At 32.5% G+C, this 18,473-nt stretch overlaps 4 protein-coding genes across 6 annotated transcripts; 2 read left to right on the plus strand and 2 right to left on the minus strand.

The window, feature by feature from the left end:
* Window positions 1-2,017: 2,017 nt before the first annotated feature.
* On the minus strand, window positions 2,018-4,150 carry LOC114424481 (heat stress transcription factor B-2b-like). 3 transcript variants are annotated; one of them, XM_028391356.1, is made up of 3 exons: window positions 3,916-4,150; window positions 3,419-3,749; window positions 2,018-3,330 (listed from the first exon to the last, which is right to left on the minus strand). In XM_028391356.1, the coding sequence occupies exons 2-3, from the start codon at window positions 3,665-3,667 to the stop codon at window positions 2,512-2,514; spliced, it is 1,068 nt and encodes a 355-aa protein (XP_028247157.1). In that variant the 5' UTR covers window positions 3,668-3,749; window positions 3,916-4,150; the 3' UTR covers window positions 2,018-2,511. The 3 variants fall into 3 exon arrangements, with proteins under 3 accessions (XP_028247157.1, XP_028247150.1, XP_028247142.1); XM_028391349.1 differs by having other exon boundaries at window positions 3,419-3,752; window positions 3,916-4,120; XM_028391341.1 differs by having other exon boundaries at window positions 3,419-4,120.
* Window positions 4,151-6,391: 2,241 nt separating this feature from the next.
* On the minus strand, window positions 6,392-10,065 carry LOC114424503 (transcription factor MYB3R-5-like). The gene is made up of 8 exons (XM_028391365.1): window positions 9,851-10,065; window positions 9,612-9,767; window positions 9,379-9,418; window positions 9,187-9,244; window positions 8,735-8,829; window positions 8,526-8,629; window positions 8,054-8,182; window positions 6,392-7,431 (listed from the first exon to the last, which is right to left on the minus strand). The coding sequence occupies exons 2-8, from the start codon at window positions 9,743-9,745 to the stop codon at window positions 6,561-6,563; spliced, it is 1,431 nt and encodes a 476-aa protein (XP_028247166.1). The 5' UTR covers window positions 9,746-9,767; window positions 9,851-10,065; the 3' UTR covers window positions 6,392-6,560.
* A 3,208-nt stretch (window positions 10,066-13,273) lies between these two features.
* On the plus strand, window positions 13,274-14,361 carry LOC114424512 (protein P21-like). The gene has a single exon (XM_028391370.1). The coding sequence runs from the start codon at window positions 13,405-13,407 to the stop codon at window positions 14,074-14,076; it is 672 nt and encodes a 223-aa protein (XP_028247171.1). The 5' UTR covers window positions 13,274-13,404; the 3' UTR covers window positions 14,077-14,361.
* Window positions 14,362-16,948: 2,587 nt separating this feature from the next.
* LOC114424521 (thaumatin-like protein 1) lies at window positions 16,949-17,925 on the plus strand. Its single transcript, XM_028391382.1, has one exon. It carries the CDS (start codon window positions 16,998-17,000, stop codon window positions 17,718-17,720), a length of 723 nt encoding a protein of 240 aa, XP_028247183.1. The 5' UTR covers window positions 16,949-16,997; the 3' UTR covers window positions 17,721-17,925.
* The last annotated feature ends 548 nt before the right edge of the window (window positions 17,926-18,473 follow it).

Consider the following 18,473-nt stretch of genomic DNA (forward strand, 5'->3'; position numbering starts at 1 on the left):
TCAATAATTATAAGTTATCAAATTTATTTAGAGTTAAATATTTTTTATATTTTTAATTTATTATTAACTCTATTTATTACCAGAGTTAAATAAAGACTCTGATACTAAAGAAGTATCAAGTCGACTGATATAAAGAGTTAAAAATAAAATAAGTAAAAATAAGCAAATAAAATAGAGTTAACAATTAAAATAAAGTAACAGTAAATATAATATAAATCAGGAAAAATATTAAATGAGATCATTACTTGTAACATTTAAATTTAAATATATTTTTAGAATAAAATTTAAATTTATAATAATATTAGATGTACTCATCACTTTTCTTGATCTTAATAATTTATAATATCTTACTTATATATAAGAGACCAAAAGAATTACTAAGTTGATTCAACGTGCCACAAAGATACATATCAGAGACAGAGAAACAGGATAAAATAAGTTTAAATAAAATCAACTGCATTAATATTCCCTTTGTATTGCGATAGTGTCATATCAATTTACTAACAGTATAATATATAGTATGTCATTAGTCATTAGACCATTAATACATGGTTAAACTAACACACTTTTAACACTGATACTGATTTTATAAATGACATAAACCTACTCTTTGCTAATAAGAAAATGTTAAATTTCTCGTAGTAATAAAAAAAATTGAAAATAAAATGTCAGTTTTTTTGCATTTTTAAAAATATTCAAGCATTTATCGACAATAACAATACCATGAAATTTTTTGCATGTTTTTTACTGCAGTATTGAAACTTTTGTTGCTATTTTGTCTTAAATTATTTTTCATCTAAAAGAAATAAAAAAAAATGTACATTATTTTGTTACCGTACATGGCTCTTCATTGTGTAATATGAATCTCATATTATTGTAGTAAGATGAATTAAACTGAATAGACGATGACATTGACATCTAGCAGGACGGACATTTGTAAGTTTTTTTTCAACCCCAAACCTAGGACATTTGTTTCCAACACTTTTATTATTACATTCTGCACCTTTCATTACATCTAAGAAAGTCCATTTTGAGATGCAAATTCATCACGAGTAGGATGCAAAAAAATCCATCATGGGCCCAATGATCATGTGAAGTTTTTCGATTGAAAACTGAGATACAGGTCCAGAAAGGTACAGTCAAATTAATAAGTAAAAACCGAAGCCTATCAATTGAAATTTGATTGACCAATTTGCACAAATGGATTTTATCTTAGCGAGAAATTCACATTTATTAAGTATGCAGTAAACAATTTAATATTTGAATTTTTCTGATCCAAAAAAATGAAAGTTACCTTTTGATAGGTAACTCTTAAATTTGTAAAACATTGAATGAAGAATAAAAATAAAAATACTATATTATATTTAACTAAATATGAATTAACAAAGATTTTTGTTAAATAAGTAACAAGGTTTGAGCTATTAGTTTTCTAATCAATTGTTATAATTATATTTTTATCTTATTCATTACTTAAAGAGGATGTTTGATAAAAGATTTTTTATTTTCCAAAAATTACAGGTTAAAAAATTTAATTTTTCATATTTGATATACATTCAAAAAATAACATTTTTGAAAAACTATGTTTTCTAGAAATGTTTTTTGATTAACTTTTCATGAAAAATTTCTCAAGAGAGAAAGCGAAAATTTTACTTTTTTTAATTTAATTTTTCTGTTACTATAATAAAAATATTATTATTATTTTTGAAATTATATAATATATAAAATAATTATTGAAAATACGTGTAACTTTTTAATTTCTAAACAAACATTTAAAAATTTCCAATGATTACTTAAGCAAATTTTATTCTTAAAAAAATGATTTTCAAAATTCATCATGATTTCCCGGAATGACAAATTTCCCTCCTACAAAACATCCCCGGAAGAAATTAAATTCCATGAAAACTAGACATTTGAATCTTATACGTAACATGTTTATATTGGTTATTTTATACTCTATTAAACAATTCGGACGAAAACACACTATAAAATAATATTAGAAAGACTATAGAGTTTCATCTCATTAAAAAGAAACATGGTACGATTATGAATCTTAGGAACAACTCGGTTCAAAGGATGGAAACATTAGAATACACGAATCAAATTCGAAAAATGTAATGATGTCAGACACGTTTATCTACATATTTTGCTGTAACCCACAAATGTTCCTTAAAAAGGAAAACGAGAAGTGAATCTTTGAGGGGTTGCTTCAGTTACTCCATTTTGACATGTTCTTTAACCCCAGCTTATCAAGAATAGATAAATCCTTATATTACAAATTTTGGCGCTCAAGCAAAGCTTGACTTTGACACTTTTCATCCCATCCGCGAGTTACATACAAGGATGGTCATCCGCCCTTTCCATCTAGCGTAACGTGTTACATTACATACATGGCCCAATCAATGGCAGCGTCGCAGCGCTAATAGTACAGCAGCAGGAGTGCACAGCGTGTCCCCACCCAAGTCACGTGCCTTCTGTCATTTTCACCAAATTAGAAGAATGAGGAGCATCATTTCATTTACCTAGCTCCAACCAACGAGGATCATGATCCTGATCATCCGAGTCATCGCCATCAAGCGGTTCAGATTTCACATCTGAACCGTGATCTGGTTCTTGCGACGATTGTGTTTGCGTTTGTGCTTGTGCTCGCGTTTGCATTTGATTCTGATCTTCTCCCTCCGCTTCGCCCTCGCACTCTGTCCTACATCGTTTCAGTCCAATCGAAACCCCAAACAGCTTCGGAACCTCTGCTTCCCCCGCGTTCGCCGTCGCGCACGGCGCGGCACCACCTACATGCCCGGCCTCATCAGCCGATGAAACATGTTTCGCAGGCAAAAGCTCCAGCGCCGCCTTCCCTTCCGGCACCGGCACGGTCCTCGCAGCGCTAGTGGAGGATTCTAACTGCTGGCGGCTAAAACCAGAAGCATAATTGGTCATCAAAGCGAGTATGTTATTACACAAACCCTTCAATTGACTCAACTCGTTACTCAGTTGCATGTTCTCTTTCCTAAGCCTTTCATTCTCGTCTAGCAGCTCGGGCGCAGTGGTGCAACTTGTGGTACGGTGCACTGTATTATTATTATTCCCAGCAATCGGAGATGAGTTCGAGGATAGTACCTGTTCGTCGCCGGAAGTCGTCGGAGACACCGTTCTCACCGCCGGTGCCGCCACAGCCACCGTCACCGTATTAGCTGTGACTGCTGTCGGTGCCGCGGCTGCAGGCGGAACCGGCAGTAATTTCCGGCGCTGTATGTCGCGAAGAAGAGCTCTCTCGCCTCGCCGGAAACAGTCGTTGGCGAATTCCCAACGGTCAGGGACAACCTTCCGGAAACCCTGCACACATACAAACACCGGATATTCTCATCTGAGAGAATATTAAAAAAATAAACAAAAATAAAAGGAGCTCGCGCGCGGTGGTTACATAGGTGTTAAGCTGACGGACGAAACTGGAATAGTTGTTGTGTTTGAAGTACTTAGGAAGCAAATCCCTAGCGAATTCCGCGGGTCGCCAAACGATGAAGCTGGTGCCATCTTCGTTCCAGGAAATTAGGTCATCCGCGGAGGGATCATCGACGAGCTGGTACGTCTTGGTCAGAAAAGGCGTCGGAATGGATCTCTGCAACTCCGTCGGCGCTGATTCACCGGTTTGCTCCGCCGGTAATGGCTTCATGATGAAGCTCTCTACCAGATCTGAAACTGAAACCTAGCTACCTAACCGCTTTTCTAAGCTTCAAAGTTTCATTCATAACAGCCTTCTAAACAAAACTCAAAACAGTTTCAATTTGGTTTGTTTCGAAAATGATAACAGAAAGGCTAGAACCTACCTATCTATCCTGGTTCCTCTTAATATTATCAAATCCAAAAGGAAAATAAATATAAATAAGTGAAGAAGAATAACTTGTGATATTATTTGGTTACCTTGATCGATCTGATAAGGTTACTGAGAGGGCAGAAAGAGGGTCGGAACCGGAAAAATGAGCGGTAGGTTGTAGTTGTTTCTAGAAGTTTCGGAGAGGAGAGGATAGGAAAGGAAAAAGGGGGGCGTCCGTGGGTTCGAGAATGAAAGGGAAAATAGAAAAAGAGGTGGGTGGGGCCCACGGAGAAAGTAGAACTAAGAAGGCGCTAGAAGTATGGGAGTGTGATCCGAACCGTTGGTTTATTAATTGTTGGCAATCCACTACTACTACTTTCCAGAACCTTCCTAGCCCTTCATTCTTTTCTCATTGTTTTTTTCTTCTGCTATTTTTAATTTTGTCCAACGTTATCGTGCCTTATCCTATTAACACGTGTGCCAATGTTTATGACGACAGTGGCCCATGTCACGCTCTCCCATCCCCACCTGCATTCTGTTTTCTCTCTACGTTTCAAACGTATACACATTTTCTTTTTTCTTTTTAGTGTACTGCACATCATGATAACTATTATAAAGGTATGAAAACCCCCCAAAATCAAATAGTTTTTATTCATTTCTCAGTTTTATTAATAATTATTTTTTATTAAAGAATTTTACCGATTATTTTTAATAGAATTTTTTTAATTATATTTTTTTATCTATAAAACTTAAAATTCATATCTTGTTTAAAAAATCAAAATTAAATACCATTCAAATTAATAACTTATTCGTAAATCAAATAGTTTAATGAATATTAGCTGGTGAATTCTGTAAAAAAAATATTGTTGTTGGATTTTTAAATATATCTCTTGTAGTTCAAAAATAAATGGTAAGTTATCCTTTTTTATGCCATGGGAAATAATTAATTCCTATTTTGAGTAAAATTAAAATTAAAGATGATTGTCAACAAATAAAAAAGTGAAAAGAATATTAACTACACATGTAGTTTCCTATGCGTGAAAAAATAATTTTGATAAGTTCTTGTCTGGTCTTCAAATAAATCAAATATTTATGTAATACTTACAATAAACCGCGAACAATAACATATCATCTGAAAAAACCGTGAACAATACACATAGCAGGATTCACAATATTTTTTTTTTATATATTTTTAGCACAACAGATAAGGAGATATCGTAATCATAACGCAAAAATTGCCAAATAAGAAAAAAAATCACGAAAAGGATTTGAAAAAAAAAATGCCCAAACACTGATGTAGGTGGCCAATAGTATCTGTGTTAGTATATCCCTGTTCAAGTTTATTGCATAATTAATAATGGTTGTGTATACATTCTTGTTAGATTTTTTTTAAAAAAAAAAAAAAGCTTTTTTAAGTTTTCTGCAACTTAAGAAAGAAAGAGATGAAAAATAAATAATTGATTTGATTGGTGATATAGTGTGATAGAAGAGAGATAAAAAACAAAGAGAATTGTTGATTGATGAGTGTTTAGAATTTTTTATTGTCAAAATATAATTACTCTTCTTATTATCAACCTTGTGATTCTTTTTATTAATTAGTTGGTTAAATTGGTTTTTTTTATCTTAATTTATTATTTAAGTTTGATTTAATCTTCTAATTTTATTCAAGTTTAATTTGATTTTCTAATTTTTTTAAATTAATTCAATTTTATCCTACTATCTAAATTAAACCGAGGGTGTTAAGAAATATTTATTTTGTGGTCGTTTAAAATGTAATTTCTTAATAGTATTGCTAATTGTAAATTTGAAATACACGATTTCCATAAATAATTTAATATATAATTTATTTCAATTAGTTATATGTTTTCAAATTGAATTCAACGATAAAATGTCAACTATCTAAATTGATTTTGGTAATATTATTGTAAAAACTTAAAATTTTGGTATCTGAAAAAAGTTGTAATTTTAGACTTAGGTGAATATAATTTTTTTTTCTCTATTTAAGATGGTGCACAATCACTTGCTAATTAAATTTGTGTTAAAAGATCGTTGGAATTGTGATTGACACCTTGGTTTAGCATATATGAACATTTAATTTGCACATTCTTTCAATCAAATAAATTCAATGTAAACAAATTTGGACGAAGAAGAGTTGGAATTAATATACTATTTAAAAATTATTTTTTATGCCCAATTTTATTTTTGAAATTTTAAACTTTCAAAAATTGCTATACTTTCTTGAAATTAGGAATAAATGGAGTTAAATTATAAATTTTGATATTTTTTTGCTCGGTTAATTTCGATATTATTATTAAACTTCAAGTTAATTCTTGATTAGTATATAAATGATTTTTTTATAAAATACTTGTTACCCAACACCTACTTTATAATTATAAAAATAAAGAAAGTGGAAGGAAATAAGATTAATTATTCAAAAAATAAATAAAAATAATGGAGAAGTCCATGGTATTGGTTATGTCATTCAAAAACCATAAGATGAGATTTTTTATACACATGATTGTATGAATTGTGATTTAGATTTACTGAGAATTTAAATCATTGGAAACGTGAAAGACAACGTTGTAGTGTTACAATAAAAAATATATTATTAAGAATAAAGAAGTTCAATTCGAGTTTGAATAAAGTTGAGCTAGTGTAAAAACTGTATTAAACAATTCTGCTATGTCAAAGGAGCATTACAATTGACTAGCATATCATGTCTGTCATTTTATGCATCCTTCCATAGATCTAGCTATGGCTGAGTATTTGGTCTACGAAGGAATGGAATAAACCCCCTGTTCAGTTTTAAATTATCTAAGCCAATAACACATTCTGCTTCAGGAGAATTTACGATCATTCTCGAAGGTGCTTGGTCACGGTCACAACAGCTTGCCTTCTTGGGTGTCCTTTTCCTTATAATAGAAGGAACATTCTCATAGGTCATTGCTAAGTTTCTTAGCAAAGTTTCTGGGTTGATGTCGCCTGTGTCATTCTTGAGTATAGACGTTGGGGGAGTACAACCGTTATTGTATGCACATGCCAATGCCATGTGTGTTTTTGGACTTAGACATTCACTGAATTCATCTACACTATGTGGCATAGTGTTGTTTGAGTTGTAATTGCCTCCATTTCCAGCTTGACCTTTCTTCTCACGGTTGGCAGATTTTGAGTAGCTCAAATTCAAAAGGGGACTGTCAGATTCATCACCCACTTTAAGCTCTGTATCTGAAAAATAAACCTTTTGCCGTTTCAGTGACTCATAGGCCTCATCTGTAACAGTACTGGAAAGAGGTAAACAATCCAGAGAATTATCCAAAAACTGTCTTGAGGCCCTAGGAGTAGGAGTCCCCCTGGATGAAGCAGAGCAAGATTCCTCTCCTGAATCATTTTGAAGAATCAATTTTGTTAGAATGTTATCAACACTGCGATTCAACCAGTGACTCTGCTTGGGAGAAACCATTCCATTGAAACTTTGACCCTCCACTTTAGCCACAACATGTTCAGGCCTTATTCCAGAAGCACAGAAACCGGAAGAGGCAACTTTTATGTCACACCCTAAGGGTGATGCATCCAATTTCTTCTTCATTGAGCAGTTCCAATGATTTTTTATAGCATTGTCAGTCCTGGCTCCCCCAAAAGATACAAATAATTATCATGGGTCATTAGATATAGAAAGATTTGTAGCACTTAAACCAGAAATGCATGTACATTTATCAATGTCTTCAATATGATTGTTCTACTTTTGCTAGCCTACATTGTTTCTCAAAGGAGAGGCGAACTAACATGGACAAGTACGGTCATGTCACAATCACAAGAGAGAAGATGCATAAACATTGAATATACTTCTAATTTCTATTTTAGACCTTGAAATTAAATGTGCAGGTTACTTTAGTCCATGTCATTAGCAGAAAATAGTATTTGAAGAGTCAGAAAACAAAGTGAAGATTTTATGAAGTGAACATTTTAGTCCTTGATGTCAGTGGGAAATCTCGTGAAAAAGAAGTGAGGTGAATGATATTTCGTAAAGTTGGAATTAAATATTTATGACATCACAAAACCAAAGCATGTTGAAAAAGATTCAAGTTCAACATTATTGAATAGTATAATTGGCTCAAAATAAACAGATTTTTTTTTTTGAAAAATTATAACCAAAATCAAATCATATTAACATGATTAAAATCATATTTTATACATACGTATTGATGAATGTTTTGAAGCCTGCATATTAACATTCAAACAAAGTACCTTCCGGGAAGAATCCTTGCAATTTCTGCCCACTTACTGCCGTATATTTGGTAATAGTAAGCAAGTATTAGTTCCTCCTCCTCTGTCCATGCATCCTTCTTTACGGTTGGATCAAGATGATTGTGCCACCTGAAATGATAACTAATTAACTACTAGTTCATCTAACGTATTTTATAGAAAAAGAAACCATTATATGCCGAATATAAAACCTGAGGTTATCTAACATATGCATAAAAGATAATCAATTTGATTCAAATATGTTCTTGATGAGTCAGTAACATGTGCAGAGTTAGAGGCCAAGCATGAAACTCTAACAGAAAAGGCTACAGAAAATGGTTCTTGATTAGTACATCGTACACAAAAGTTGCCATTGGATCACAGAAAAAAGTAATACATCAAATAAGACAAAGATAAATTCACAATATACACAAAAATGGCCACTCTAAAATCCAAAAGGTCTATTGTTGCCTACCTCTCTCGGCATTGCTTTCCAATACGACCTGGCAAGTATTTTGCAATAAAAAACCATCTCTTGATACCATACTTTCTGACCAGTTCAATGAGGCGATCATCTTCCTAAATAGTTTAACGGAGAAGCAGACCACAATCACAATCAACATCAGTCAATGAACACAAATTAGAACATTGAAAAATTATGACAATAGAATATTAGAAGATCACCTTCTTTGTCCATGAACCCTTTACAAGATCAGGATTTAAAACCTTTTGCCAGCGATGCAAACATTGGACGTCAGTTCGCCCAGGGAGGTATGCAGCTGCAAAGGACCAATTTGGCAACCAGGTTAGCTTGAGTTAGCAATGAGCCAAAAAGTATATATTTGAATGAACGAATTCAAAAATGACAGATAGTGTCATTGATAGTATTCCATTAACATTTTTTATCTATATTTTTATCTAGCATCTCTTCACATTGCAGAGCAGTGGTGAAAAACATAGGAGCAGTAAAAAAAACGTAGACACAAGCCACTAGTTGGTGAGTTGTGTGAGGTTCTCAACTGGTTGTTATAGCCTTTAAGATAAATTCATTTGATACTTAAACACTAGCAACATGTTGATGAACAAAATAAATATAAAATAATAGTTCAAACTTATACTGATACTGCCACATCAACCTATTTTCTTCCAGTTCCTTCCATTGTGCTTCTTGACCTTCTCACTCAAAAGTTTGTCCTGTTTGTCAGAGCCACGTGATTGCAAAGTTAGGGAGCATTAACACGGCGAATTGTAAGCTAAAAAAAGAATACTCGGAAAAGTAACTAAAAAAATGTGCGAGAAGGAAAATTGCAAATTCCATTTTAACAGACCTCTTCTTCTGTCCAGCGTCTAGCTCGTGCTTTTGTTGTCCTATTAAAATTTGTGCAAAATTAGTGAAGCAATAGAATAAATTTTGCAAGGCATAGGCTATAATTTATATAGGCTTTGTGGGAAGATGATCTTCCCATGAATCATGAGATTTGAAATTTTGAATAGTGTTACATTAAGAATTAGTAATAGATAGCATATGCTGAGTTCGAAATGATTAGACAGAGTGTCTTACCCTGCAATTGGGGTTGATTCCTGAAGAAAGGTATCGGTGTTGCAATTGGGAGAAGAAGAAAAACATAAATTGAGTCCATCTGGAAGCCGTGAATCAAAATTGAAATCGTTGAGCTCCTTTTTAACCTCCAACATGACTGTTCTTCTAAATCAAATCCTACAAAGCATAGATATGAACATTGAACAATGAGCACAGATAATAATAATATAGCGACAAACACGATGATAATGGGGAAAGACCTTGATTTGGCTATTTGCAGATATGTTATGGAAAGGAAAAGAGAAAATGTAATGTGAATAACAAAAGAGTATGTGATATCTCGAAAGGAGTGTGGAGACTAGCATGGAATTAGAAACGACTGGCTTGGGCGGTTTTTAAGTAACGACTTCTATAGTGTTAGTGTGCAGCAGAAGCAGCTTCAGCTTGTGTTGGAAGCTAAACAAATGGAGAGTTAATGGATGGCTTCCGTTGCACTTTTCATATCATTAGTTAATTATTCATGGAAAGTTAGTAGGCCTGGGCCTCATTTTCACAAAGTCATTGATTGACGGGCCTTGTCATTCATACTCTCTTTTTTATCTTCTTACCTCCACACTCCTTTTGGCGGCAAAAAGAGAAATAAAGTGGACATGAATAAGATAGAGAAAATTAGATTAAAAAAATGATAGAATTTTAGGTATAAGAAATAAAAAATAATAATATTGTGAAGTTGTTTGGTTTGGATAGGACACATTCCTCTCTAAGTCGATCTAATCTAATCAAAGTCAACTGACTAACATGGAAAGCGGGGTGATTTTAAACCAAAGGGGAGAGAAATTGGATTAAATATAAAAATATTATTTTATCATTTATAATTTCTAGTTTGTCGATTGTACTTGAGTATGGTTGTTTTCTATATAATCAGTTATGTGCAAACACAACAGATTATCAACACATTATCTAGATCCTTAGGCCATATGGTATTTTTCTTTACAATTTGACCATGCAGACTGAGTTTGATCTTGATATAAAAAAAATATTATCAACACATTATTATAATGAAGGAAGATAATTGATTATTCGACTATTATTACTCAAAAATGAAAGACGAACTATTATGCATCATCACAATCAATTATGAACATTGAAAAAGGAGGGAAATAAGAGAGAGTGTAAAATGATTATGAAAAATAGGGTAATCAATTATCATAGACAAATAACAACTTTGTATAACAAATCGAAGTACAATGACTTGAACAAACTAGAGCAACACATGGAAGAAACAAAACCTAGAAAGAGATATACTAGAGAAGTTAGTTTAGTATAACAATACTCAAGACATACATCCATTTCCTTGTTATTTGACATGTGCTTCTTGTTCAAGTTTTTTGAGGTAGCGCCTATCATTTTCTATTTTTCCATCCTTATCTTTTTCTAACAAACAACTTCTTTTTTTCCATCCTTTTTTATCCATTTCTACCCTACTTATTCTACACCAATACCTTTTTGTTGTTGTGTACTGTAAAGCAATACTCCTTTGTCTCAAATTTTTATAAAAATAAATTAGTTTCTATTGAAACTAATATCATAGATGTATACCCATTTTCTTGTTATTTCTCACATGTTTTGTGTGCATGTCTTTGAGGTATCTTGAATGGTCGAAGGGAGTAGGATTAATCAAAGAATAAAGTAACTAAAACTCAAGTTTTAAGTATACTTAAAAAATATTTGTTATTAATTTCTATAAATAAAAAAAATATAACATATGTTAAAAAAATACATAGTTAGCATAAAGACTCAACATATAACTCTTATTTAAACTAAAAGAATAATTCTTAAAATTTACTTAAGATGCCGTTGGACCGCCCTTTGAGAGAGATGCCAATTTTACAAGCCACAATGCAAATTAATTTTTGTTGTATATTGTAAATCAATGCCTTCTTATCTCAACTTGTTATACAATGGGCCGTTTCTGCCAAAAGTATTTCTATATGTAAAAAACAGAAGTAGGAGGTGTGAAGATCAAACATGCTGTGGCAATAAGATAGGCCTAGATTGCCTCCACTACACATAGCCTATGTTTTTTTATTGTGGGCCTCAATCATGAAACCCATGCCTCTTACGCCTGCTTTTAGCGGTGGTACTAGTGGAGGTTCTGTTTGTCTTAGAGGTATCTATAGGAATAATTGGACTTTTCTAATCTCTTGTATACACGCAAGTAAATAAGCCGTGAAACTTCAAGATTCACCAACCCAGAAGATCAGGATCAAAGAAATGTTGAATATTTAAGAATAAGATTTTTCAAGACTTTCGGCCATGTTTTGCTATTGACTTTTGTTTTATTTCGTACCTGTATTCAGCATTCTTTTTCCAACCTTCAGTTCTATAAAAAAATCCAAATGTGACTTTTGACTTTCACATTTATTTTACCGCGTCCAACCTGATTAGTTTATTAATTAAGAATGAAAATGACATGTTAATATCATATCTACAACTACATGGAGCAACATGAGACTTCCTGTATGCATTAAGGGCTTGATTTGACCCCAAATTTGCTTCGTGTTTCCACAATTAAACTTGCGAGGGTACATTCTCAGACTATTAATTTTCAGATTATTACATTAATGTAGGAGGATTAAACTCTTAAAAAGACAGAACTGACAAGATATCACTCGTTCTTATTCTAAATACATTTTTTTTTAAAAAAATTAGTTATTAATAACATCTAACTTTTTCGTAAAAAAACATTAAATTTATCAATAGTTTTTGTATTTTTAAGAATTAACTTTAAAATTATTGAGATTTTATTTTCTTGATATTTTTTCACCCAATTGATTAGAGTATTTCCAGTTAAATCAGGACTTTTTGTCTTCTATAATAAGAGGAAATAAATGAGAGAGGTAACTGTAACTAGTAATTTTTTCATATCCTTACGAGAGAGAGAGAAAGAGAAAAAAATAGTTATCATATTTATTATTTATTTATTGACTAGAAAAGTTTATGGAGTAATTAAGGACATTTTATATAAAATTAAAAAATAGACTTATATATAAAAAAACTAATAAAAAAGTTTTTATCTATATAAAAAAAAGAGAGGAAGTGCCGTTAATTACGTTGTACATGTGATGTTTATTTTACAGATGTTAGAGGCCAAACTTTCTTGTGTAAATGATATACGCGTTTTTTTGTAGACTTCTTAATTTTATGTTATGTTATAATTATTTTAATTATGTCGTACGTACGTAGACAAGCTACTTCTTACGTGTTGAAATTAGTTTGCCATCGGCTGCTACTATTTCACGTTTGCGTATTTCCATTTTCAACATTCAGAGTGGGTTGAAATTATTGTTCCCATATTCATTCATTGTAACGTCGGAGGAAAAGTAAACTTTTTTTTAAAAAAAAACTTCTTCTCTTCTTAAATCATCTTTTTTAGTTGGGTGCAATGCAAAATCGTTTTTCTTTTCCTTTTTCGCAGTCGTAGATGAATACAAGATCCGAGACCCTTATATAGCTAGTTAAGTTACCCAGCTTTCCACTATCACACGGCTCGAACCACGTTTCAATATATTAACGTGACTTATTTTGCCAAGCATCTATATTTTTCTACATATTCAGTTATTTAGATTTCAAATTGCATGACTAGTCTTCAGTCCACAATTTATATCTGCCACATGGCATCACCAGATGAATTTGTCAAAAACGAACCATGTTGCTTCCCCAACATATCAATGCCAAATCAACCCTATAAAAATAATATACACAATCTCACCTGTTAACATTTTTTTCTTTAACGAACGGCAATTAATTTACAATGGCCGTCACGAAAAGCCTCTCAATCTTCCTCTTCATCGCAATGAGCTGCGTCGCCGCAGCTCAGGCAGCGAACTTCAACATCACAAATAACTGCACCTACACGGTGTGGGCCGCTGCCGTGCCCGGCGGCGGCGCAAGGCTTAACCCTGGCGAATCGTGGAACATCAGCGTGACGAACGGCACAACAGGAGGACGCATCTGGGGTCGAACAAACTGCACCTTCGACAACGCGGGACGCGGGAAGTGCCTCACCGGCGACTGCGAGGGTGTTCTGGAGTGCAACAAAACAGGTACACCCCCGAACACGGTCGTTGATTTCGCGTTGAACCAGTATAACAACCTCGACTTCTACGACATCTCCCTCGTCGACGGTTTCAACGTTCCCCTACAGCTGACCCCGACCTACAACTGCAGTTCCGTTAAATGCGCCGCCGACATCATCGGAGAGTGCCCCACTCAGCTCCAGGTTCCTGGCGGCTGCAACAACCCCTGCACGGTTTTCAATACGACTCAGTACTGTTGTAGCACCGGAGCTGCTGGGTGCGGTCCCACAGATTATTCCAAGTTCTTCAAGGAGAGGTGCCCTGATGCCTACAGTTACCCTATGGATGATGCAACCAGCATGTTCACTTGCATGGGATCCGATTATAGGGTTGTGTTTTGCCCTTAATTAATTCAACATCATCAATTACTTTTTTTTTAATTTTTTTTTATTTTCCTTCTCTAATTTCGTGATCCCCATTTGTGTTATTGTTGAATACTTTGATATGTGTATTATTTATCACCAAATAAAGACGTTCTTAATTGGGGGCTTTGGGCGCGGATCTCTGCCTGCTGAGATGTCCCAAAATAAGTAATAAACATCTACATAAATTAATTCACATGTCCCAAAAGAGTTCTTGTTATTAAAATCCTAGGGAGTTGATTTATGATTCATTACAAAATGTTCGAATAATGTTCATTTGTTATTATCCAGTTTTATTTTGAAGGTCAGATTTATGTGCGCATCCGTTAAACATTTTGCAATGGGGTGTAGCAATTCAGCACTGGTTATTATGAATTATTAGATTATAAGAACGACTATGTTAGACTTTGGCAAACATAGTTGAAAATTTGAAAACTATTAATTGAAAGCTAAAGTTATTAAACTAATTTATTGAATTAAAAGTGTTTGATGATTTTTTTAAAGAGAAAGTATTTAGAAAAATTATTTATTCAAATAATTGATAAATGTAGAATGATAAAAATAAAGATATTTATATACCAAAGTAAATTACATTCCACTATATTTTCCAAACAGGATTTTAAGTATATTAGTGATGAAAATTTTAAAATAGAAAAAAATCTAATACCTTATAAGTTATAAATTGGTTCAATTAACCTATAGAGATAAGTTAAAAACTACTCAAATAAGTTTATATATTAAATAAATTTATTTTAATCAAACCAATTTATAAAAAATATAACATGGCAAACACTTAAAAGCCACATAGTTAGTGACGTTTGCACCATTACTCTAATTCATTTAAATGATGATACACAAATTATCTTTTTATTTTAAACCTTTATCACTATTTTTATTTTTTTATATGTCTTTCATCTTATCATATTTATATTTTTCTCTTTTTTTTAATTCTCTTTAGGTGTTGGATAACACTTTGAGTGTTTATCTAGCATTTTTCGATTGATTTTATTTTTCAGTAGAGTTACTTTTGACCTTGCCAATCTGAACTAATAACAACCTAAAACAATCAGTGCAGTAAAATCACGCAAATTCCTTTTAAACAAAACTCCAATACATACTAAATAGAAATGTCATACAGGGAGATGTATGTAGATGGATGAGGACAATTTCTTACGTGAAAAGAGGGAAATACGAAAAAATATTAAAACATTTAATTTATATAATCGTTTTAAGAAGTTACATAACTTTTTAAGTCATTACACACTTTTAAATATTCTTGAGCAATTATATTACTTGTCCCATGCCTTCTCGCAGGTCGTGTAGATATATTTTGAGGCGTAGGATAAAAATGTTAAAAGAATCTTTTTTTATAAGAATTTTAAAGAGATTTAATATATTATATAAAATATCAATTTTTATATTAATTTTTTAATTTTTTAGCTGCAAAATCATTTATTAGAGTTTTATAATCAAGTAATTCTAATACTTCACTTTCAATAAATAAAATAGTTAATCCATTCAATCTTGTAACATCGTAGATTTTAGATATGATTTAAATAATTTTAATTTTGAAAAACTTATTTCAGCAATAATAACTATTACAGAGATTGTCAATAAAATTATATTTAAGATATTCTCAGGGATTATCAATATATAGAGAGAGATATATACGTTCAATATCTCTTATGTTTTGAGATTTGTTAACTTACACTTGATTGTCTTTTAAAATTAATAAAGGAAATTTATAGTTATAACTTGTTAACTTATTTCTGGTAATAAATTAATAAATTTCTTTACTTTAGAGATTTGAAAATAAAATCACTTTTAGAAAATAACCTCCACCCCTTTTCTTTATGTCCTCCGATGGCTTAGTTGATTTTGTTTGATTGGAGGCTGTAATCAAGGGATTCTCATTATGTTCTAGTTAGGGTTGTATATAAAAATTATAAGATCTAAAATAAAATTTACTTTAAATTTTAATTTAATACAATTTGTTAATTTTTTTAAAAAAAATTGTGAGTTGGTATTTTAAATATTATTTAAATTTCAAATTGACTCAATTAAAGATTTAAATTAATTTATGTATACAAAATATCAACATAAAATAAAATTTTAACTAAATGTGTGATTGCCAAAATATCTTTTTTTATATATCAACCATAGACATTAAATTTAAATTTTGTACTAATTTTAATAGATTTTTTTTAGGTAAAGAAGAGGTTAAATATAAAATAGATATAAAATAATTTTCTTTAACATTTTGAAATAAAATTAAAATTTTAGATAAATGATTTACGATAATCATTACATTCATAACTTAAGATTATGTAATCTTATTAATGAAAAAATGATTACAAATAATAAATCATGTTTTAATAAAATTTACCACTTAATAATTTAAATTGACAAAAAAATATTAAAAATATAAAAAAAAAATGAAACTCTTAGAAGCCTAAGGCAAAAGTCTCATTTGGCCTTATGATTTCCACACTGACCACTGTTCCGCAATATGTTGTTTTATGGTGATTTTTACGTATACTTTAGGAGTATCCCACTCAATATTAAGAACACATGTAGTCATGCAGGTATCAACATGAAAATTAAATAATACTGTAACATATATAATCTTACCCTCAATTATATATATATGTGCGTAACATTAAAATTTACAACTACCTAAGACTTAACATCACTTAATTTTTTGGCGTGATCGTTATCTTCACGAAGACTTGACCAAGATGGATAGCCGCCTCCAAACAAAGCCACTAATTTCCACATATATTAATTTAAAAGCGATAGCTACCCTCCCTTAATTTCAATCCATAGAACATAAAAGTTCTCTATATAAAGACCATTACCATTCTTCCAATTCACACACTTACACTTGCACTCTTAACATCAGCCAAATGGTTTACTTGGCACTGTGCTCTCTGCTAACGTTGGCCTTATCTTTGGCCACAACACATGCAGCAAACTTCGAGATCGTCAACAATTGCCCCTACACGGTGTGGGCCGCGGCGAGTCCGGGTGGAGGCCGGCGTCTGGACCGTGGCCAAACGTGGAACCTCTGGGTGAACCCGGGCACTGCCATGGCCCGTATATGGGGCCGCACCGGGTGCAACTTTGATGGCAGCGGCCGCGGCCGCTGCCAAACGGGAGACTGCACGGGCGGCCTCAATTGCCAAGGCTGGGGGGTCCCTCCCAACACACTTGCGGAATTCGCGTTGAACCAATTTGGCAACCAGGATTTCTACGACATCTCTTTGGTGGACGGGTTCAACATTCCGATGGACTTCTACCCTCTAAACGGTGGGTGTCACAAAATCAGTTGCAGCGCTGATATCAATGGGCAGTGCCCGGGGCCATTAAGGGCACCTGGGGGATGCAACAACCCCTGCACTGTGTTTAAGACGAATGAGTATTGCTGCACCAATGGGCAAGGAAGCTGTGGGCCCACAAACTACTCAAGGTTCTTCAAGGATAGGTGCCATGATTCTTATAGTTACCCTCAGGATGATCCAACAAGTACTTTTACGTGTCCCGCTGGCTCTAACTACAAGGTCGTCTTCTGTCCATTGGGAGAACCTCATGTTACTCTTCATATGCCTGCTAGTACCGCCCACCAGTAAATAAATGTCCTTCCATGGGCCTACGAGGAAATGAAGTTTTTGCTACAACTTCATTTATATATGATCATAATCAATAAACTCGGACTTTGCTTCTGTTTAATTTTCTGTGTAATGTATGACCAAAATTAAATCATCGAGTAAAATGACTTCTGTCAATTTGTGGGATTTCTCTATAATTCGACTTCTAATAATTTACTTTTGTGTTGCTGAGGAGTACTGTCATACTCTCCAAAAATTATGATCAATCAGATTGTTTCTGACTACCATATTCATGCTCTCAATGTCTCGTTGAATCCGTATGTTACTTAAATTATGTCGAGAATACGTTGAAAACTACAATATGAGAACATTTATAATATTTTTAATAAACAATTTTATCTTTAATTCCTTCTTAAAGTTATCACTTGCCTTTTCTCAGCAACATGTGACAAAGGTATTTTAAACCAATAACGTGAGATTAATAATTTTTATTGAGAAAAATTAGGTTAATATTATGCTTCTTCTTGGATTTGTTACCCACCTACACACCCTTTTTCCTCAATATATTATTATACTAAATATAATTTGTTTATTTGTTTGTTTATGTCATTGAAAACTAATGTACTTTAGGTAATAAAATAAGAAGATGTGTATTTTGAGAATATTGATTAGACAGAGTGTGTATGTGGATAAAAAAATTCCTTTTTTATTCTCTTTCTTTTACATATATGAGTACTTTGTTGAAAATTATAACAACTTAATAATTTCCCTTAT

Source organism: Glycine soja, chromosome 1 (genome assembly GCF_004193775.1).
Source record: "Glycine soja cultivar W05 chromosome 1, ASM419377v2, whole genome shotgun sequence".
NCBI classification, from domain to species: domain Eukaryota; kingdom Viridiplantae; phylum Streptophyta; class Magnoliopsida; order Fabales; family Fabaceae; genus Glycine; species Glycine soja.

What these genes read in the sequence shown, in the direction of transcription:
- LOC114424481 (XM_028391356.1), bottom strand. Translation starts at nt 3,667, where the DNA reads ATGAAGCCATTACCGGCGGAGCAAACCGGTGAATCAGCGCCGACGGAG. An exon ending in TCCGTCAGCTTAACACCTAT is followed by an intron (nt 3,331 to 3,418) that starts GTAACCACCGCG and finishes GTATGTGTGCAG; the next exon opens with GGTTTCCGGAAGGTTGTCCC.
- LOC114424503 (XM_028391365.1), bottom strand. Translation starts at nt 9,745, where the DNA reads ATGTTGGAGGTTAAAAAGGAGCTCAACGATTTCAATTTTGATTCACGG. An exon ending in GAATCAACCCCAATTGCAGG is followed by an intron (nt 9,419 to 9,611) that starts GTAAGACACTCT and finishes AAATTTTAATAG; the next exon opens with GACAACAAAAGCACGAGCTA. An exon ending in GACGCTGGACAGAAGAAGAG is followed by an intron (nt 9,245 to 9,378) that starts GTCTGTTAAAAT and finishes TCTGACAAACAG; the next exon opens with GACAAACTTTTGAGTGAGAA.
- LOC114424512 (XM_028391370.1), top strand. Translation starts at nt 13,405, where the DNA reads ATGGCCGTCACGAAAAGCCTCTCAATCTTCCTCTTCATCGCAATGAGC.
- LOC114424521 (XM_028391382.1), top strand. Translation starts at nt 16,998, where the DNA reads ATGGTTTACTTGGCACTGTGCTCTCTGCTAACGTTGGCCTTATCTTTG.